This window comes from Scylla paramamosain, chromosome 10 (assembly GCF_035594125.1).
Source record: "Scylla paramamosain isolate STU-SP2022 chromosome 10, ASM3559412v1, whole genome shotgun sequence".
Lineage (NCBI taxonomy): Eukaryota > Metazoa > Arthropoda > Malacostraca > Decapoda > Portunidae > Scylla > Scylla paramamosain.
Window position 1 is genome coordinate 12,820,001 of NC_087160.1, and position 17,500 is coordinate 12,837,500.

Sequence of the window (17,500 nt, forward strand, 5' to 3'; positions counted from 1 at the left end):
GAGAGTGGAGAGAGAGAGAGAGAGAGGAGAGTGGAGTGAGAGAGAGAGAGAGAGAGAGAGAGAGAGAGAGAGGAGAGTGGAGTGAGAGAGAGGATAGTGGAGTGAGAGAGAGAGGAGAGTGGAGTGAGAGAGAGTGGAGTGAGAAAGAGAGTGGAGTGAGAGAGAGTGGAGTGAGAAAGAGGGTGGAGTGAGAAAGAGAGAGAGAGAGAGAGAGAGAGAGAGAGAGAGAGAGAGAGAGAGAGAGAGAGAGAGAGAGAGAGAGAGAGAGAGAGAGAGAGAGAGAGAGAGAGAGAGAGAGAGAGAGATTGGAATGAGAGAGAGAGAGAGAGAGAGAGAGAGAGAGAGAGAGAGAGAGAGAGAGAGAGAGAGAGAGAGAGAGAGAGAGAGAGAGAGAGAGAGTGGAGTGGGAGAGAGAGAGAGGAGAGTGGAGTGGGAGAGAGAGAGTGGAGTGAGAGAGAGTGGAGTGAGAGAGAGTGGAGTGAGAGAGAGAGAGAGAGAGAGAGAGAGAGAGAGAGAGAGAGAGAGAGAGAGAGAGAGAGAGAGAGAGAGAGAGATGTGTTTAACTTGGAGAAAATAATGCAAGGTAATATATCTTACCTTAACCTTGACAAATAGACCTACCAGTGGGACTCATTGGGTTGATCAGAAGCCAAGTCTCTTGAGGAAGGAGAGAAGATGGAAGACGGGGAGCCGCGATCCCCGCCCATCCTTGCCTGGCGGCTCAAGGGCGAAGGGAAACTGGAGGCGAGGGAGTGCCGTACTAATGTCACAAACATTTCCTGCTGCGTCACTGATGTCTTCTTCCCACCACCCCTATTCCCCCCAACAAATGTTGCCAGCACATCACCTTCTTTGCTCTCCACGGACTCACCCACTCTGTCTTCTCCTGCAGGTGTTATTGACTCGTCGCCATCCCCGCTGTCACCTGATGTGGCCATTCCCGGCAGCGGGCCGCAGGGCTCCCCGCGGCGCGCTGGCACGTCCAGCCTGGAGGAGGAGCAATGGCTGCATCCCGCCGAGGAGGAGTATCGCTCCTCCCGCCGCCGCTCCTCTGCAGTGTGAGTTCTGATGGGGGCTAGGGAGGGTCCGGGTGGTAATGGTCGGGTGTCAGGAATCTTTCCCTGGCCTACCGTGGTAACGGAGAAGAATGACGTGTTCAGAAGCGTTGAATGGCAGGTGGCCTGCGTGACGACCTGCTCTGCCTGCCTCACATTTGCCTGGCCCCGCCGTTCTTCGTCAAGGTTAGACTTAGAAAGTGATACAGAGTTACCAGGATCTGACCACTCTCTCACACCTTTTCTCCGGCAGGTCTGAGAGTGGGCGGGTGCTGCCCACGCCTCCTGCCTCTCCACGTGGCACCGTGTACCCCTCCACGGCTCCGACGCCTCCCGGCGGAGGCTCTCGCATCACGCAGTCGTTAGAAGTGAACCCAGGGCGTGACGAGGAAGACCGTTTGAGACGGCAAAGTTCTGTGACGGAAGGCGAGACCATCCGCATCGTGATTCACGACGTAGACATCGACCACCGCAAAGGTGAGGGTGGTGGCGGTGGCAGTGGCGGCGGTAGGACAGAGAGCAGGTGTAAGGGCCAGGTGTGGTGTACCATACACCTGCCTGGTGAGTGATGGCAGTGGTGGCGGCAGGACAGGTTTGAAAGCCAGGTTTCCTGTCCTCCCGCCGCCTCTTCACAGTGTAGTCGACAAATTTTCAGTAAGTTTTCCAGAGGGGAGCTTCAAGTTTCCCTCCGTCCCTGCTCCCCCTCCCCCTTCTGTCTTTCTGCGCTCCCCTCCACTTTTCCTCTTCATCACAACTCCTTCAAACATCCCCCACTTTTCAATCCCTTTCTGGCCTTGCTCACTTCTTCCCTTCTCTTCCCTCTCCCTCTCCCGGCCCTCCCTCCCGCCTCTTCCCGTGCTGCTCTCCGTCGGTCGTAATTGGTTTGGCCTCCGCCGCGTCAGCTACAGCGGAAAATTTAAAGCCACTACAGAATTTTTTTCATCTGATCGAAACGGATACATATTTTTTTCGTACTTTTTCTTGTAAAAAAAAGATGCTGTCGACTATTTGTTTCCACGACTGAAAAAAGATAGAAAAAAAAAAACGTTGAAGTACTGTGATTATTTTGTTTTTTCTCCGAGAGAGTAATTGAACGGACTTTGTTCAATTTAAGTGTTTTGTTTCACGTTGTATTTTGATTACTTTTATATATTTCTACACACACACACACACACACACACACACACACACACACACACACACACACACACACACACACACACACACACACACACACACACAGACACACACACACACACTGAGACAAATCTGATACGTCACAAACAACTTCCTTCTCCTCCTCCTCCTCTTCCATCTCCATTATTAACATTCCCTGTATTCCTCGCCCACAGATGGAGCTCAGGAGACGGGGCGGAGGAGAGTCAAGATTATGAGGGACATGTCGGACGCCGCGCATAGAAGTGAGTACCAGACTTGCAGGAGGAGGAGGAGGAGGAGGAGGAGGAGGAGGAGGAGGAGGAGGAGAAGAAGAAGAAGAAGAAATACTTAAAAAAGAATGACAGTATGAGAGAGAGAGAGAGAGAGAGAGAGAGAGAGAGAGAGAGAGAGAGAGAGAGAGAGAGAGAGAGAGAGAGAGAGAGAGAGAGAGAGAGTTATATAGTTACATAGAAAAACAGGCCACAACAGACCTTGCGGTCCTCACGAGGTGACCTGACCTAGGACTACTAAAGTGATAGTAGAAGAAAAGGGCAGGAAAGTAGAAGGCTCTCTCCCCACACTCCATTCCCTCTGGCATAAGCCATACAGGAAAAAAAACAGGTCGGAAAGAAATACCTTTACGGGGTTAGAGAAGAGAGGAAAAAAAAAAACGAAGGAAGTTTTAGAGGAAAGAAAGAAAATAGATGAAATGAGGTGCCCCCATTTCCTGAGGACAAGGAAGTTAATCACTAGCAAACAAACGCTGTTAGCCGCGGATTGCAAGCAAAATATTTATCAAGACGTCGTTTAAAAGTCTCTACGGTGTTGCACTCTATCACATCTCGAGGAAGCCCATTCCATAGGTTTACAACTCGATGGAAGAAATTATTTTTTTGATTCGTGAGAGTTGAAGGATTTCCCAACAATTTCGCAGCCGTTTTCTCGCGTGTAATTTGAAGAGTCTATCGTGAAATATTTACTGCAGTCCATGTTATCAATGCCTTTGATGATTTTAAGCACCTCTATTAAGTCGCCTCTTAGTCTTGTTTGTGTTAATGGGAAAAGATTTAATTCTTTAAGACGCTCTTCGTATGATTTGTTTCTTAGGCTTGGTATTATTTTTGTTACTCTACGCTGAACTCTTTCCAATTTATCAATGTGTTTCTTCTAAACCTCATCTTCTTTTCCTCACTGAAACTCAGGTGTCTGAGGCAACTGACAGTAGCCCCTTTTCTGTTCCCTCCTACTTTCTCTATCCTCATTTTCGATCCAAAGCTGGATGCTGCGTTTATGTGCGCAATGACTTAACCTGCTCTCGTGCCCACGCTCTTGAATCTTCCGAGTTTTCCACCATCTGGCTACGACTACAAAGTCACTCTCATACTAAATTTATCTGTGCTGTATACCTCTCGCCTAACTCCTCTGACTATAAGAAATTCTTTGACTACTTAACTTCCAAAGTGGAGCACATTCTGACCCTCTTCCCTTTTGCAGAGATCTCCATTCCTGGAGACTTCAATGTTCACCACCAGCTTTGGCTTTCCTCTCCCTTCACTGACCATCCTGGTGAACTACCCTACAACTTTGCTGTCTACAATGACCTAGATCAATTGGTGCAACACCCTACTCGTATTCCTGACCGTCTTGGAGATACGCCCAACATTCTTGACCTTTTCCTGACCTCTAATCCTTCTGTTTATGCTGTCACCCTTTCTTCTCCGTTGGGCTCCTCCGATCACAATCTCATATCTTTATCTTGTCCTATCGCTCCAATCCCTCCTCAGGATCCCCCTAAGCGAAGGTGCCTCTGGCGTTTTGCCTCTGCTAGTTGGGGAGACCTGAGGAGGTATTTTGCTGATTTTCCTTGGAATGACTACTGCTTCCGTGTCAGAGACCCGTCTTTGTGTGCTGAGTGCATAACAGAGGTGATAGTGTCTGGCATGGAGGCGTACATTCCTCACTCTTTTTCTCGTCCTAAACCTTCTAAACCTTGGTTTAACACATCACCATCCATCATCCATCACCAGAATCTCATGGACTTTATATTTCTGCCCGGAACCATGCCAAGTCTGTTCTCCAACTAGCCAAAAACTCCTTCATTAACAGAAAATGTCAAAACCTTTCAAGATCTAACTCCCCTCGTGATTTCTGGCATCTAGCCAAAAATATATCCAATAACTTTGCTTCTTCTTCTTTCCCTCCTCTACTTCAACCAGATGGCACCACTGCTATCACATCTATTTCTAAAGCTGAACTCTTTGCTCAAACCATTGCTAAAAACTCTACCTTAGACTATTCTGGGCTTGTTCCTCCCTTTCCTCCACCTCTGACTACTTCATGGCACATATTAAAATTCTTCGCAATGGTGTTTTACATGCCCTCGCTGGCCTAAACCCTCAGAAGGCTTATGGACCTGATGGGGTCCCTCCTATTGTTCTCCGAAACTGTGCCTCCGTGCTTGCACCTTGCCTAGTCAAACTCTTTCAGCTCTGTCTGTCAACATCTACCTTTCCTTCTTGCTGGAAGTTTGCCTACATTCAACCTGTTCCTAAAAAGAGTGAGCGTTCTAATCCCTCAAACTACCGTCCTATTGCTTTAATTTCCTGCCTATCTAAAGTTTTTCAATCTCTCCTCAACAGGAAGATTCTTAAACATCTATCACTTCACAACCTTCTATCTGATCGCCAGTATGGGTTCCGTCAAGGCCGCTCTACTGGTGATCTTCTGGCTTTCCTTACTGAGTCTTGGTCATCCTCTTTTAGAGATTTTGGTGAAACTTTTGCTGTTGCCTTGGACATATAAAAAGCTTCTGATAGAGTCTGGCACAAAGCTTTGATTTCCAAACTACCCTCCTACGGTTTCTATCCTTCTCTCTGTAACTTCATCTCAAGTTTCCTTTCTGACCATTCTATTGCTGCTGTGGTAGATAGTCACTGTTCTTCTCCTAAATCTATTAACAGTGGTGTTCCTCATGATTCTGTCCTGTCACCTACTCTCTTCTTATTATTCATTACTGATCTTCTAAACCAAACTTCTTGTCCTATCCACTCCTACGCTGATGATACCACCCTGCACTTTTCCACGTCTTTTCATAGACGTCCAACCCTTCAGGAGGTAAACATATCACGCAGGGAAGCCACAGAACGCTTGACTTCTGATCTCTCTAAAATTTCTGATTGGGGCAGAGCAAACTTGGTATTGTTCAATGCCTCAAAAACTCAATTCCTCCATCTATCAACTCGACACAACCTTCCAGACAACTATCCCCTCTTCTTCAATGACACTCAACTGTCCCCCTCTTCTACACTGAACATCCTCGGTCTGTCCTTTACTTATAATCTGAACTGGAAACTTCACATCTCATCTCTAGCTAAAACAGGTTCTATGAAGTTAGGTGTTCTGAGACGTCTCAGCCAGTTTTTCTCACCCCCCCAGCTGCTAACTCTGTACAAGGGCCTTATCCGTCCATGTATGGAGTATGCTTTACATGTCTGGGGGGGTTCCACTCATACTGCTCTTCTAGACAGGGTGGAATCAAAAGCTTTTCATCTCATCATCTCCTTCTCTCCTCTAACTGACTGTCTTCAGCCTCTCTCTCACCGCCGCAATGTTGCATATCTTGTACCGCTATCGTCTTCTACCGTCTACCGCTACCGTCTTCTACCGCTATTTTCATGCTAACTGCTCTTCTGATCTTGCTAACTGCATGCCCCCCTCCTTCCGCGGCCTCGCTGCACAAGACTTTCTTCTTTCTCTCACCCCTATTCTGTCCACCTTTAACGCAAGAGTTAACCAGTATTCTCAGTCATTCATCCCTTTCTCTGGTAAACTCTGGAACTCCCTGCCTGCTTCTGTATTTCCACCTTCCTGTGACTTGAATTCCTTCAAGAGGGAGGTTTCATCAGTTTTTGACCACTGCTTTGACCCTTTTATAGGACTGGCATTTCAGTGGGCATATTTTTTTATTGGATTTTTGTTGCCCTTGGCCAGCGTCCTTCCTACATAAAAAAAAAAAAAAAAGTAGGGGCACCATGCTTGAAGGTAATACTCCAAAAGGGGATGGACTAAAGAGTTATACAAAGTGAGGATTGTATCCTTAGATTTATATTCAAAAGATCTGCCGATTAAGCCAATTATTTTATTCGCTTTCTTTACGACTTCTCACCATTGTTGGCTAGGTTTTAAGCTCCTCAGTATTGTAACTCCTAAATCAGTATCGTTGTCAACACTTTTAAGTCTGGTGCCATTTAAAATATACTTTGATTTCTCGTTTCTATATCCTATTTGAAGCACTTTGCAGTTATCTGTATTAAAACTCATCTGCCAGATTTGCCCCCACTCAGCCAATTTGTCTAGATTTTTTCTGCATTTTTATTACTTGTTCGTTAGGAACTACGGAATTCGCAATTTTGGTGTCATCAGCAAACTTCTATATTATACTAGTAAGAGAGAGAGAGAGAGAGAGAGAGAGAGAGAGAGAGAGAGAGAGAGAGAGAGAGAGAGAGAGAGAGAGAGAGAGAGAGAATCTTCTATATTATACTAGTAATATATATATATATATATATATATATATATATATATATATATATATATATATATATATATATATATATATATATATATATATATATATATATATATATATATATATATATATATAAGAGAGAGAGAGAGAGAGAGAGAGAGAGAGAGAGAGAGAGAGAGAGAGAGAGAGAGAGAGAGAGAGAGGTGGGGGAGAATGCTGTAACTACACCGAAAGCGCGTTCGTTCGTATTGTAATAAACAAAGTGTGCAGCTCGCTCAGCCACCTGTAATTACGTTAATGAGATGAGCTCCCGCGTGTCTTTTAACACCTGTGGGTCAGGGAAGGAACAGGTGGGGAGCCTCTTCCTTCACCGCTTCCATTGTTTTCCTTCCATGCATTCAGAACACCCGCCTTGGAATGAAGAGCGAAAATGAAACAGACTAATTTATTTTTGCGCTCGATTTCTTTCCGTCGCATACTTTTAAATGTTAATTACCCTGTTCTTTTTTGTTTACTTTTCCTGACCTCTTCTCTCAGCAATAGACAATAGGTCAATAGCAATAGGTCAGCAATAGACAGTACACTAGTTTTTTTTTTATTTCTTTCTTTTATGGGTTGGTTGATGAGTTTGCGAGTTGGAAGAAGCGACGTAACGTTCGTAGTAATGGTGCTGGTAAAACAGCTGTGATTGTAGTAATGATAAAGCAGTGGTGTTGGTGGTAGTGGTGGTGGTGGTTGTGAGGTTGGTGACTAGTAGTAGTAGTAGTAGTAGTAGTAGTAGTAGTTATTTATTTATTTTATTTTTTGTGCTGAGGGGCACAAAATTAGAAGAAAACAAAAACGCTCACTGAAGTGCCAGTCCCCAAAATTCCCAACCCCCAATTAGTAGTAGTAATATCACATAGGAGTAGGGGTAGTAATAATAGTAGTGGTAATGGTAGTAGTAGTAGTAGTAGTAGTAGTAGTAGTAGTATACATGTTACAACATAAAAGCGTATTATATTATACCGTAAGCCTTTGCTCCATGTATGCGGGTGTGTGTGTGTGTGTGTGTGTGTGTGTGTGTGTGTGTGTGTGTGTGTGTGTGTGTGTGTGTGTGTGTGTGTGTGTCAGAATGTGCGCCACATAGGCCATTACTAAGAGACTTTGAAGCCCGAGGACAAAGAGACCAGAATATCTTTGCATATTGAGCAAGTCCCGAAGCCTTCACCCAAAACAAGCAAACAAGTAAGACAAAGAACGCAAAACAGAGAAAACGGGCAATATCCAACCCCTAAAACAACCAAGAAAATGACGAAGAGAACGAAAATACCAACGGAAAACAAAAACGGTAAGTAAGACGAAAGATAAAAGGAGAAAATGATTAACCAAGTTCCATGTCTGTAATATTTACGGTAATAAAAGAAATTGAGGAAGCATGAGGAAATTTGACAGAATGCGAAGAAGAAAGAAAGGCAAAAGAGAAAACGAATCGGAAGACAAATAAAACTGTCTCCCTCACTCTCTCCTGATGACAAACTAATTATCTCTCTCTCTCTCTCTCTCTCTCTCTCTCTCTCTCTCTCTCTCTCTCTCTCTCTCTCTCTCTCTCTCTCTCTCGTTCGAAGTTGATCATATTAGGTGGCAAGACAATTAGAGAGAGAGAGAGAGAGAGAGAGAGAGAGAGAGAGAGAGAGAGAGAGAGAGAGAGAGAGGCTCCGGAAAAAACGTTACAGGTGCATAGTAATGATAATCCTCTTGATCAGATGGAGAAGAGGGGAGAAGAGAGGAGTGGGCGGGGCAGGATAAGAAGCAGGAGAAAAGGAGAGGCGGGAATAGGGAGTGACGGAGGACGGAGATGAGAAGGGTGATGAGGTGGTTAGAAAATAGAAAACGGAGAAGGGAAGAGGAGGCTAAGCTAGTAATGCAGCTGGGGAAGATAGAGAGGTGAGAGTAACTAGAGGAGGAGGAGGAGGAGGAGGAGGAGGAAGAGGAGGAGCAGAAGGACGAGGAGGAGGAGGAGAAGGGAGAAGGTTGAGTTTGGGCGTGGCACTTAATCTCTCTCTCTCTCTCTCTCTCTCTCTCTCTCTCTCTCTCTCTCTCTCTCTCTCTCTCTCTCTCTCTCTCTCTCTCTCTCTCTCTCTCTCTCTCTCTCTCTCTCTCTCTCTCTCTCTCCTTGGCTTTTCATTCATTGGGGCGATGAATTTAGAAGCATGTCGTTCAGGTTGGAGAGCCTCCCAACTCAAGACTCAGTACGAGAAGAGGATAAAAGTTTGGAGAGTGCTACCCATCATGGCGAGGAGGAGGAGGAGAAGGAGGAGCAAGAGGAGAAAAAGAAGAAGGAGGAGAAGAAGAAGGAGAAAAGGAAGAAGGAGAAGAGGAAGAAGAAAAAAAAGTTAAGGAAGGCGGAGGAGGAAGAAGAAAAGAAATGACGGGATGGGAAATGGAAAAGGAGGAAGAAGAATGAGCAGGAGAAGAAGACGAAGTGGAGCGAGAGTAGAAGGCGGAAGGAGAAGAAATGCAAAGATGGGAGGAGAAAGATAGAAGAGAGAGAAAGGAAAAAAAAATGGAAAGGGAGGAGGAGGTGAAAGTGGAGAGAAGAGGGAAAGGAAAGAGAAGAATTAGAAGGCGAAAGAGGAAGAGGTGAGTGTGATACGAAGGAGAGGAAGTGAGAGAAAACGAGAACAGTAAAAGCGAGAAAAGATAAGGAGGGCATAACAACTGTAGTAGGAGGAAGGGGAGGAGGAGGAGGAGGAGGAAGAGGAGGTTAAAGAGAAGCGTTAAAAGAGATGGTGATAGCAATAGTAATAGTGATGAATTATAATACTGAAAGCTGTAATACTATAAGGGTTAAAAGGAAAGAAAAAAAAAAGAGAATTGGAGGAGGTGAAGGAGGTAGCGGTGGGGGACATGCGTAACAAGAAACGATAATAATATTAGTAATTATGACAATGTTAACTATATTCATTCATGGAAGCAACATAACATAATAATAATAATAATAATAATAGTTGTAATGATAAGATAACTAAGATGAGAGTTGAAGGAGAAGGAGGAGGAGAAGGAGGAGGAGGGGAAACAGGCTGGAAGTGAATACGCAGTCTTTATTTTACATGCTCTCAACCAAATATTTTATCTGCATTCTCTCTCTCTCTCTCTCTCTCTCTCTCTCTCTCTCTCTCTCTCTCTCTCTCTCTCTCTCTCTCTCTCTCTCTCTCTCTCCCCCCAACCAATGAAGAACTTTCCCTCATTCTTTCCCTGCCTTTTCTCTTCTTTTTTCCTCTTTTTTCCCTCCATCACGATTCAATTTCCTACTTATTTCCTTCCCTCACTCCCTTCAACGCAAAGTCTTTTAGTTTTTCTCCGTCCTTCCCGCCTTACAAAGCACTCTTCACCCTCCTCTCCTCTCCTTCCCCCAACCTCTTTTCTCCCTTCCCTTCCCCCCTTACGCCATCAGAAGCACCTCCTTTTCTCTTCCTTCTTTCCCTCCTTGACTGAGAGGCGTGGAAGCAAGTGACTTACAAAATAAAGTAGTGTTTCCACCAAAAATGTGAATCAGGAAGGCGGGGACGGGAGACGCTGTTGGCCAAGATTGGTGGTTCAACTTGGGAATAATTTTAGAGGGGGAAGAAAATGGTGTCAGGTCCGCGCGCCGTTTTGGGATGAATGACAGAAGTGAGGTGACGCAGGAGCGGTCATGTTGTGTGAGCAGGTTTTGTTCTTTTTTGCGTCTGTATCTATGTTATCTGCCTTTTTTTTTTTTTTACGTAAGGGTTACTGGTCAAGGGCAACAAAATTTTTAAATCCTGCCTGCCTGTCTTTTTGTCTGTCTTTTTGTCTGTCTGTGTCTCTGTCTGTCTGTCTATGTATCTCGTATGTATGTATCTATCTATCTATCTATCTATCTATCAATCTATCTAATGAAAATGCTTTTAGATTTCTTTGTTATCTTTCAAGTCAGGTTTTGCAAATAATACAAACCATTTTTTCTCTCTCTCTCTCTCTCTCTCTCTCTCTCTCTCTCTCTCTCTCTCTCTCTCTCTCTCTCTCTCTCTCTCTCTCTCTCTCTCTCTCTCTCTCTCTCTCTCTCTCTCTCTCTCTCTCTCTCTCTCATTCCATGTATTGTCTTTCTTTTATTTGTCTTTCTTTATGTTTATGAATTTATATACCTGTTTTTTTTTTTTACCTGCTGGTACACGAGTGGGTGGACGGACACGCAGCTGAGGACACTCGTGGTCAAGCCAATTACCACGATGAAATTAGAGCGTCATAACCCATCCTCACTTTGTCACCTCCCCATTATTTTTGGAAGCGACGCGGGAGGGGAGATGGAGAGAGGGGACAGGAAAGGGGGAGAGAAACCTCATTTTACACTGGCAGGCAAACTGATCCCTTATATCCAGGCCTTTCCCCCTTTCTCTCTTTTTTTTCATCATTCTCTCCCCTTCCTGTTCTGCGTGTTTTTCCTTTTCCTTTTCTCTCCTTCCCTTTCTCCTTTTTTTTCTTGTTCGATAGTTTTTTTTTGTTTTCCCTTCCAGGCTTTCTTTTCTTACCTGTTTTTTTCTTTTTTCCCTTCTTAAGGTTTGCTTTGTGTCCTATTCTGATTTTTTTGAATTTTCCCTTTCTTACTTATTTTCCTTCTTTTCGTTTTACTCTTCTTGGTTTCTTCCCTCTCACTTTTTTTTATCTTTTGTCTATTTTTCCCTCTCTTCTTTCTTTTATCCCCTCTTTTTTTATCTTCCCTTTCTCTATTTTTACATACTCTCTTCTTTCCATCCCTTGCTGTTCTTTCTTCTCCCCCTTTCCCTTTTACCTCTTCCTCCGTCTTTTGTGTTGTGTCCGTCGTCTTACTCGTTAAATGAAAAAAAGGTATTTTTATGAGGTGGATTAAAGAAAATAAAAAAAAAGTTTAAGAGGAAATTGAAAAGAGAACAAGTGACCATGTAATATAAAGACGGAGAAGAATATTTAAAAAGAGAGAGAGATGAAGGGAATATACTAGAGAGAGAGAGAGAGAGAGAGAGAGAGAGAGAGAGAGAGAGAGAGAGAGAGAGAGAGAGAGAGAGAGAGAGAGGCTTAAAAAAAAAAAAACAGCAAATTAATCGTGCCACATCGGACTTTGATGATAGGAAGACGGGAAAGAAGCAAAGGAAACGACGGATAAAAGAGAAAAAAGGGACTGCAAAAGTAAAAAAAGGAATGAAATCATACGTGTAAGTAAAAAAAAATGCGTTTCAAGGAAGACAAAAAAATACATATATAAAAGTTCAAAAAGAAGAAGAAGAAGAAGAAGAAGAAAAAGGGGAAAAAAGGAAAAGTTGTGACTGAGCTGATAAGATCTTGCGAGGAGCTTCAAGAGAGTGGACGTGGGGATGTCAAGTGGGAGAAAAAGTGTGTGAGAGGAAGAAGTAAGTCAGACAGAGGAGAAGAAGGCAGAGGAGGAAGAGGAAGAGTGTGTAAGGAGAAAGAGGGAAGACATCAGGTGGAAAATGAGTGTGTTGGAAGGCCAAGGATGTGTTGTTGGACTGAGGCCGAGAGAGATTTCAGTGGGAGAAAGAGTGTGTTAAAGGGAGAAGGAAGAGAATGTCAGATGGAGGAAAGGTGTAAGTAAGATTGTCAAGAAGTGGAGGAACGTGTTAAGAGGAGGAAGAGACGGAGGGAGAAGAGGAGGAGAAACGTCAAGGGAAGAGGAAATAGATAAGACGTTGGTAGAATAATGAGAGAGGGAGTGGGAGAGGGAAAGGAAAAGGGAGAAGGAGAGGGAGGGAGAGGGAGAGGGAGGGAGAGGGAGAGGGAGAAAGAGAGGGAGAGAGGGAGAAAGAGAGGGAGGGAGGGAGGGGAGAGGGAGAGAGGGGGAGAAGGGGAGAGGGGGGAATGGGAGAGGGGGAGAATGGGAGAGGGGGAGAGGAGAGAGGGGGAGAGGAGAGAGCGAGAGGGAGAGGGAGAGGGAGAGGGAGGGGAAGGAGGGGAAGAAAGGGAGGGAGGGAGGGAGGGAGGATAGGAGGGAGGATGGGAGAGAGAGAGAGAGAGAGAGAGAGAGAGAGAGAGAGAGAGAGAGAGAGAGAGAGAGAGAGAGAGAGAGAGAGAGAGAGAGAGAGAGAGAGAGAGAGAGAGAGAGAGAGAGAGAGAGAGAGAGAGAGAGAGAGAGAGAGAGAGAGAGAGAGAGAGAGAGAGAGAGAGAGAGAGAGAGAGAGAGAGAGAGAGAGAGAGAGAGGGAGAGAGGGAGAGGAGAGAGGAGAGAGGAGAGCGGAGAGGGGAGAGGGGAGAGAGAGAGAGAGAGAGAGAGAGAGAGAGAGAGAGAGAGAGAGAGAGAGAGAGAGAGAGAGAGAGAGAGAGAAATACGGTCACATAAATAGATTATAGGTAAAGGACAGACCGAGGATGTTCATTGTAGAAGAGGGGATAGTTGTCTGGAAGGTTGTGTCGAGTTGATAGATGGAGGAATTGAGTTTTTGAGGCATTCAACAATACCAAGTTTTGCTCTGCCGCAATCAGAAATTGTAGAGAGATCAGAAGTCAGGCGTTATGTGACTTCACTGTTTGAAATGTTTGAATTTCCTGAATGATTGGACGTCATTGAAAATACATGGAAAAGTGCAGGGTGGTTCATTAACGTAGCAGTGGATAGAACAAGAAGTTTGGTTTAGAAAATTATTGATGAATAATAGGAAGAGAGTGGGTGACAGAACAGAACCCTGAGGAACACCACTGTTAATAGATTTAAGAGAAGAACAGTGACCGTTTACCACAGCAACAATAGAATGGTCAGAAAGGAAACTTGAGATGAAGTTACAGAGAGGAGTATAGAAGTCGTAGGAGGATAGTTTGGAAATCAAAGCTTTCTGCCAGACTCTATCATAAGCTTTTGATATGTCCAAGGCAACAGCAAAAGTTTCACCAAAATCTCTAAAAGAGGATTACCAGGAATCAGTAAGGAAAGCCAGCAGATCACCAAAAGAGCGGTCTTGACGAAACCTATACTGGTGATCAGATAGAAGGTTGTGAAGTGGTAAATGTTTAAGAATCTTCCTGTTGAGGACAGTTTAAAAAACTTTAGATAGGCAGGAAATTAGAGCAATAGGAGGGTAGTTTGAAGGATTAGAACGGTCACCCTTTTTTAGGAACTGGCTGAATGTAGGCAAACTTCCAGACGTTGACAGAGTTGAAAGAGTTTCGCCAGGCAAGGTGCAAGCACGGAGGCAAAGTTTCGGAGAATAAAACGAGGGACCCCTTCAGGTCCATAAGCCTTCCGGGGGTTTAGGCCAGCGAGGGCATGGAAAACTTCATTGCGAATAATTTAAAATAGGTAGCATGAAGTAGTCAGAGGGTGAAGGAGAGGGAGGAACAAGCCCTGATTCATCCAAGGTAACGTTTTTTGCAAAGGTCTGAGCGAAGAGTTCAGCTTTAAAAAATACATATGATAGCAGTGGTGCCATCTGGTTGAATTAAAGGAGGGAAAGAAGAAGAAGCAAAGTTATTGGAGATGTTTTTGGCTAGGTGCCAGAAGTCACAAGGGGAGTTAGATCTTGAAAGATTTTGATACTTTCTATTAATGAAGGACTTTTTGGCTAGTTGGAGAACAGACTTGGCATGATTCCGGGCATAAATATAAAGTCCATGAGATTTTGGCGATGGAAAGCTTAAGTACCTTTTGTGAGCCACCTCTCTATCATGTATAGCACGAGAACAGTGTTTTTTAAACCAAGGTTTGGAAGGTTTTGGTCGAGAAAAGGAGTGAGGAATGTACGCCTCCATGCCAAACAGTCCACCTCTGTTATGCGCTCAGCACACAGAGACACATCTTTGACACAGAACCAGTAGTCATTCCATGGAAAATCAGCAAAATACCCTCCTCAGGTCTCCTCAGCCAGTAAAGGCAAAATGCCAGAGGCACCTCCGCTTAGGTGGATCCTGAGGAGGGATTGGAGCAATAGGACAAGATACAGATATGAGATTGCGATCGGAGGAGCCCAATGGAGAAGATAAGGTAACAGCATAAGCAGGATTAGAGGTTAGGAAAAGGTCAAGAATGTTAGGCGTATCTCCAAGACGGTCAGGAATACGAGTAGGGTGTTGCACCAATTGCTCTAGGTCTAGAGGATACCAAAGTTAAAAGGCTTGTTCACCAGGATGGTCAGTGAAGGGAGAGGAAAGCCAAAGCTGGTGGTGAACATTGAAGTCTCTAAGAATGGAGATCTCCGCAAAAGGGAAGAAAATCAGAATGTGCTCCACTTTGAAAGTTAGTCAAAGAATTTCTTATAGTCAGAGGAGTTGGATGAGAGGTATACAGCACGGATAAATTTGGTGTAAGAGTGACTCTGTAGTCGTAGTCAGATGGTGGAAAAACTCGGAAGATTCAAGAGTGTGGGCACAAAAGCAGTTAAGTCGTTGCGCACATAGACACAACATCCAGCTTTGGATTGAAAATGAGGATAGAGAAAGTAGGAGGGAACAGAAAAGCGGATACTGTCAGTTGCCTCAGACACCTGTGTTTCAGCGAGGAAAAGAAGATGAGGTTTAGTAGAGGAGAGGTGGTGTTCTACGGATTGAAAAATTAGATATAAGACCGCCAATGTTACGGAAGTTCATGAGAAAAAGTTGAGGTGGGTGTCAAGACATTTAGGGTCGAAACCAGAACAGCAGTCCGACTATGGGGACATTTGTGGTCCCTTCCCCAGATGGGGACTCCGAGGCTTTTGTAGGAGTCGCCATGTTAATTTTGAATTTTGAGTGAAGGGTGTGTGTGTGTAATTAGGTACTTGTATTTATTTTTGCGAAGGAAGCGAGTTGTCTTTAGAGGGCAGGCTGGTTACTGTGTTTATTTGCGTATCCGTCTGTGTCTATTCTACTTTCGTGTTGCTTTTTTGTTTGATACTGAGGATATTCTCGGACATCCAGACAGACAGGAGACAAGATGAGTTGAGACACCTCCAAGCTGTTGAATAAATTTTGAGTGTTATGTGGAGGAGACTTTTTTTTTCACATCCTTCATTTCCTTATTATACCCAGGCAGTTCACCTGTCACATCCCGTCACTTATGATATCTTTTTCTAATATTAACAGCTATGATACTGCTTATGAGGTTATCCCTTCACCTTTCACATTCTATCAGTCATAAAATTATAGTCTTTTTTTTAATTCATCATTCATCAAAGATCTATTTACTGTACACCGAAAGAAAGAGCTTTTGAATACAGAGATGCAAAAAGTGGTGGATTATTTATTATTATTTTTATCATGAAGGCAATTATCAGTCTCATTGTATGATATAAAATAGAGTTTATGTTTTTTTATGAAAGAGATAAAAGAAAATAAAGGTTCAGTTTCAACAATAGAAGCAGTTGTGCAAGTCTTCATTATTACAGATTATATATATATATATATATATATATATATATATATATATATATATATATATATATATATATATATATATATATATATATATATATATATATATATATATATATATATATATATATATATATATATATATATATATATATATATCATAAACGTCTTCGTTGCACAGTTGCAGAAAAAATTGTGAATTTATAATGATAGCAATCATCAACGTCATTTCCTTTGTATATTATATGGAAAAAAGACGGAATTTTCTAAAATGATACAAAATAATGAGATTAGTGAGATTATAATAGTGAGTAGCAAACAAACGAGGAAAATATTTATGTCCAACACTTAAACAGGCAAATGTTTTCCATTATGGATATACTTTAGTGTCATTATTCTTATCTTTATTCCTGGAAAATATAAGACTGATTTTTCATATCGTATTTTTTTTTTTTTTTTATAGCGATGCGAATTTCTGTCTTTTGTCTAAAGAGTCAAAGTAAAACTGATAAATATGGGAAAAATAAACCTATTCACGTCTGATCTTTCCTCAGTGACCCGCTGTCTTAAACGCTTTGTTCTCTCATCAGGACTATTTTCAAAGAAAGCAGCGGTCATTAGTTTTGAGTTTCCATTTTTCCCACTGATGCTGTACTATCCTCTTTGAACTATCTTTGACATCATGGAAACAACCTCGAACACCGGATTGGCAAGTAATACAGCTTGTTAAAAAGTAATCTAGATAAAAGCTGAAATGTTTGAGAATACGATCCTATTAAAGAATTCTAGGGGACTAAAGTTTCTCTAGCAACCAAAAATAGCCAGGGATTCAGCAAATTAACCAGAAAACAGACGACATGATACATTAAGGAACAGATAAGTTTAAAAATTATTAAATAAAACATACCTGAAGGATTGTACACACACACACACACACACACACACACACACACACACACACACACACACACACACACACACACACACACACACACACACACACACACACACACACAGACGTACGTACATGCACCTCGTCGTAATTAGCTCACAGCAAATTGCTAAAGCCCAGATGAAAGTAATGAGCCAAGAGAAGAGAGGGAGAGGGAGAGGGAGAAGAAGAAGAAGAAGAAGAAGAAGGGGACGGAAGGAAAGAGGGAAGAGAGAGAGAGAGGGAGAGAGAGAGGGGGGAAAGGAGAGGGAGAAGGAGGGGGAGAAGAGAGGGAAAGAAGGAGAAGGAAAAGGAAGCGAAGGAGGAGGAGGAGAAGGAAAAGGAGAGGGAGGAGGAGGAGGAGGAGGAGAAGGATGAGGGAGGAGAAGGAGGAGGAGGAGGAGAAGGGAGAATGAGGAGAAGAAGGAGGAGAAGGAGAAGAAGGAGAAGGAGAAAGAGAAGAAGGAAGAGAAGGAGGAGGAAAAGGAGGAGGAAGGAGAG

General features: G+C 43.4%; 1 protein-coding gene across 7 annotated transcripts in view; it reads left to right on the forward strand.

Annotated features, from left to right (window-relative positions):
- Window positions 1-17,500, forward strand: part of LOC135104242 (serine-rich adhesin for platelets-like) — a 181,132-nt gene that overhangs the window by 93,057 nt on the left and 70,575 nt on the right. For all 7 annotated transcript variants that reach the window (XM_064011411.1, XM_064011416.1, XM_064011413.1 and 4 more), the window contains exons 11-13: window positions 893-1,058; window positions 1,309-1,532; window positions 2,408-2,476. In XM_064011411.1, the coding sequence (XP_063867481.1) occupies window positions 893-1,058; window positions 1,309-1,532; window positions 2,408-2,476 (459 nt within the window). The remainder of the gene's footprint in view (window positions 1-892; window positions 1,059-1,308; window positions 1,533-2,407; window positions 2,477-17,500) is intronic.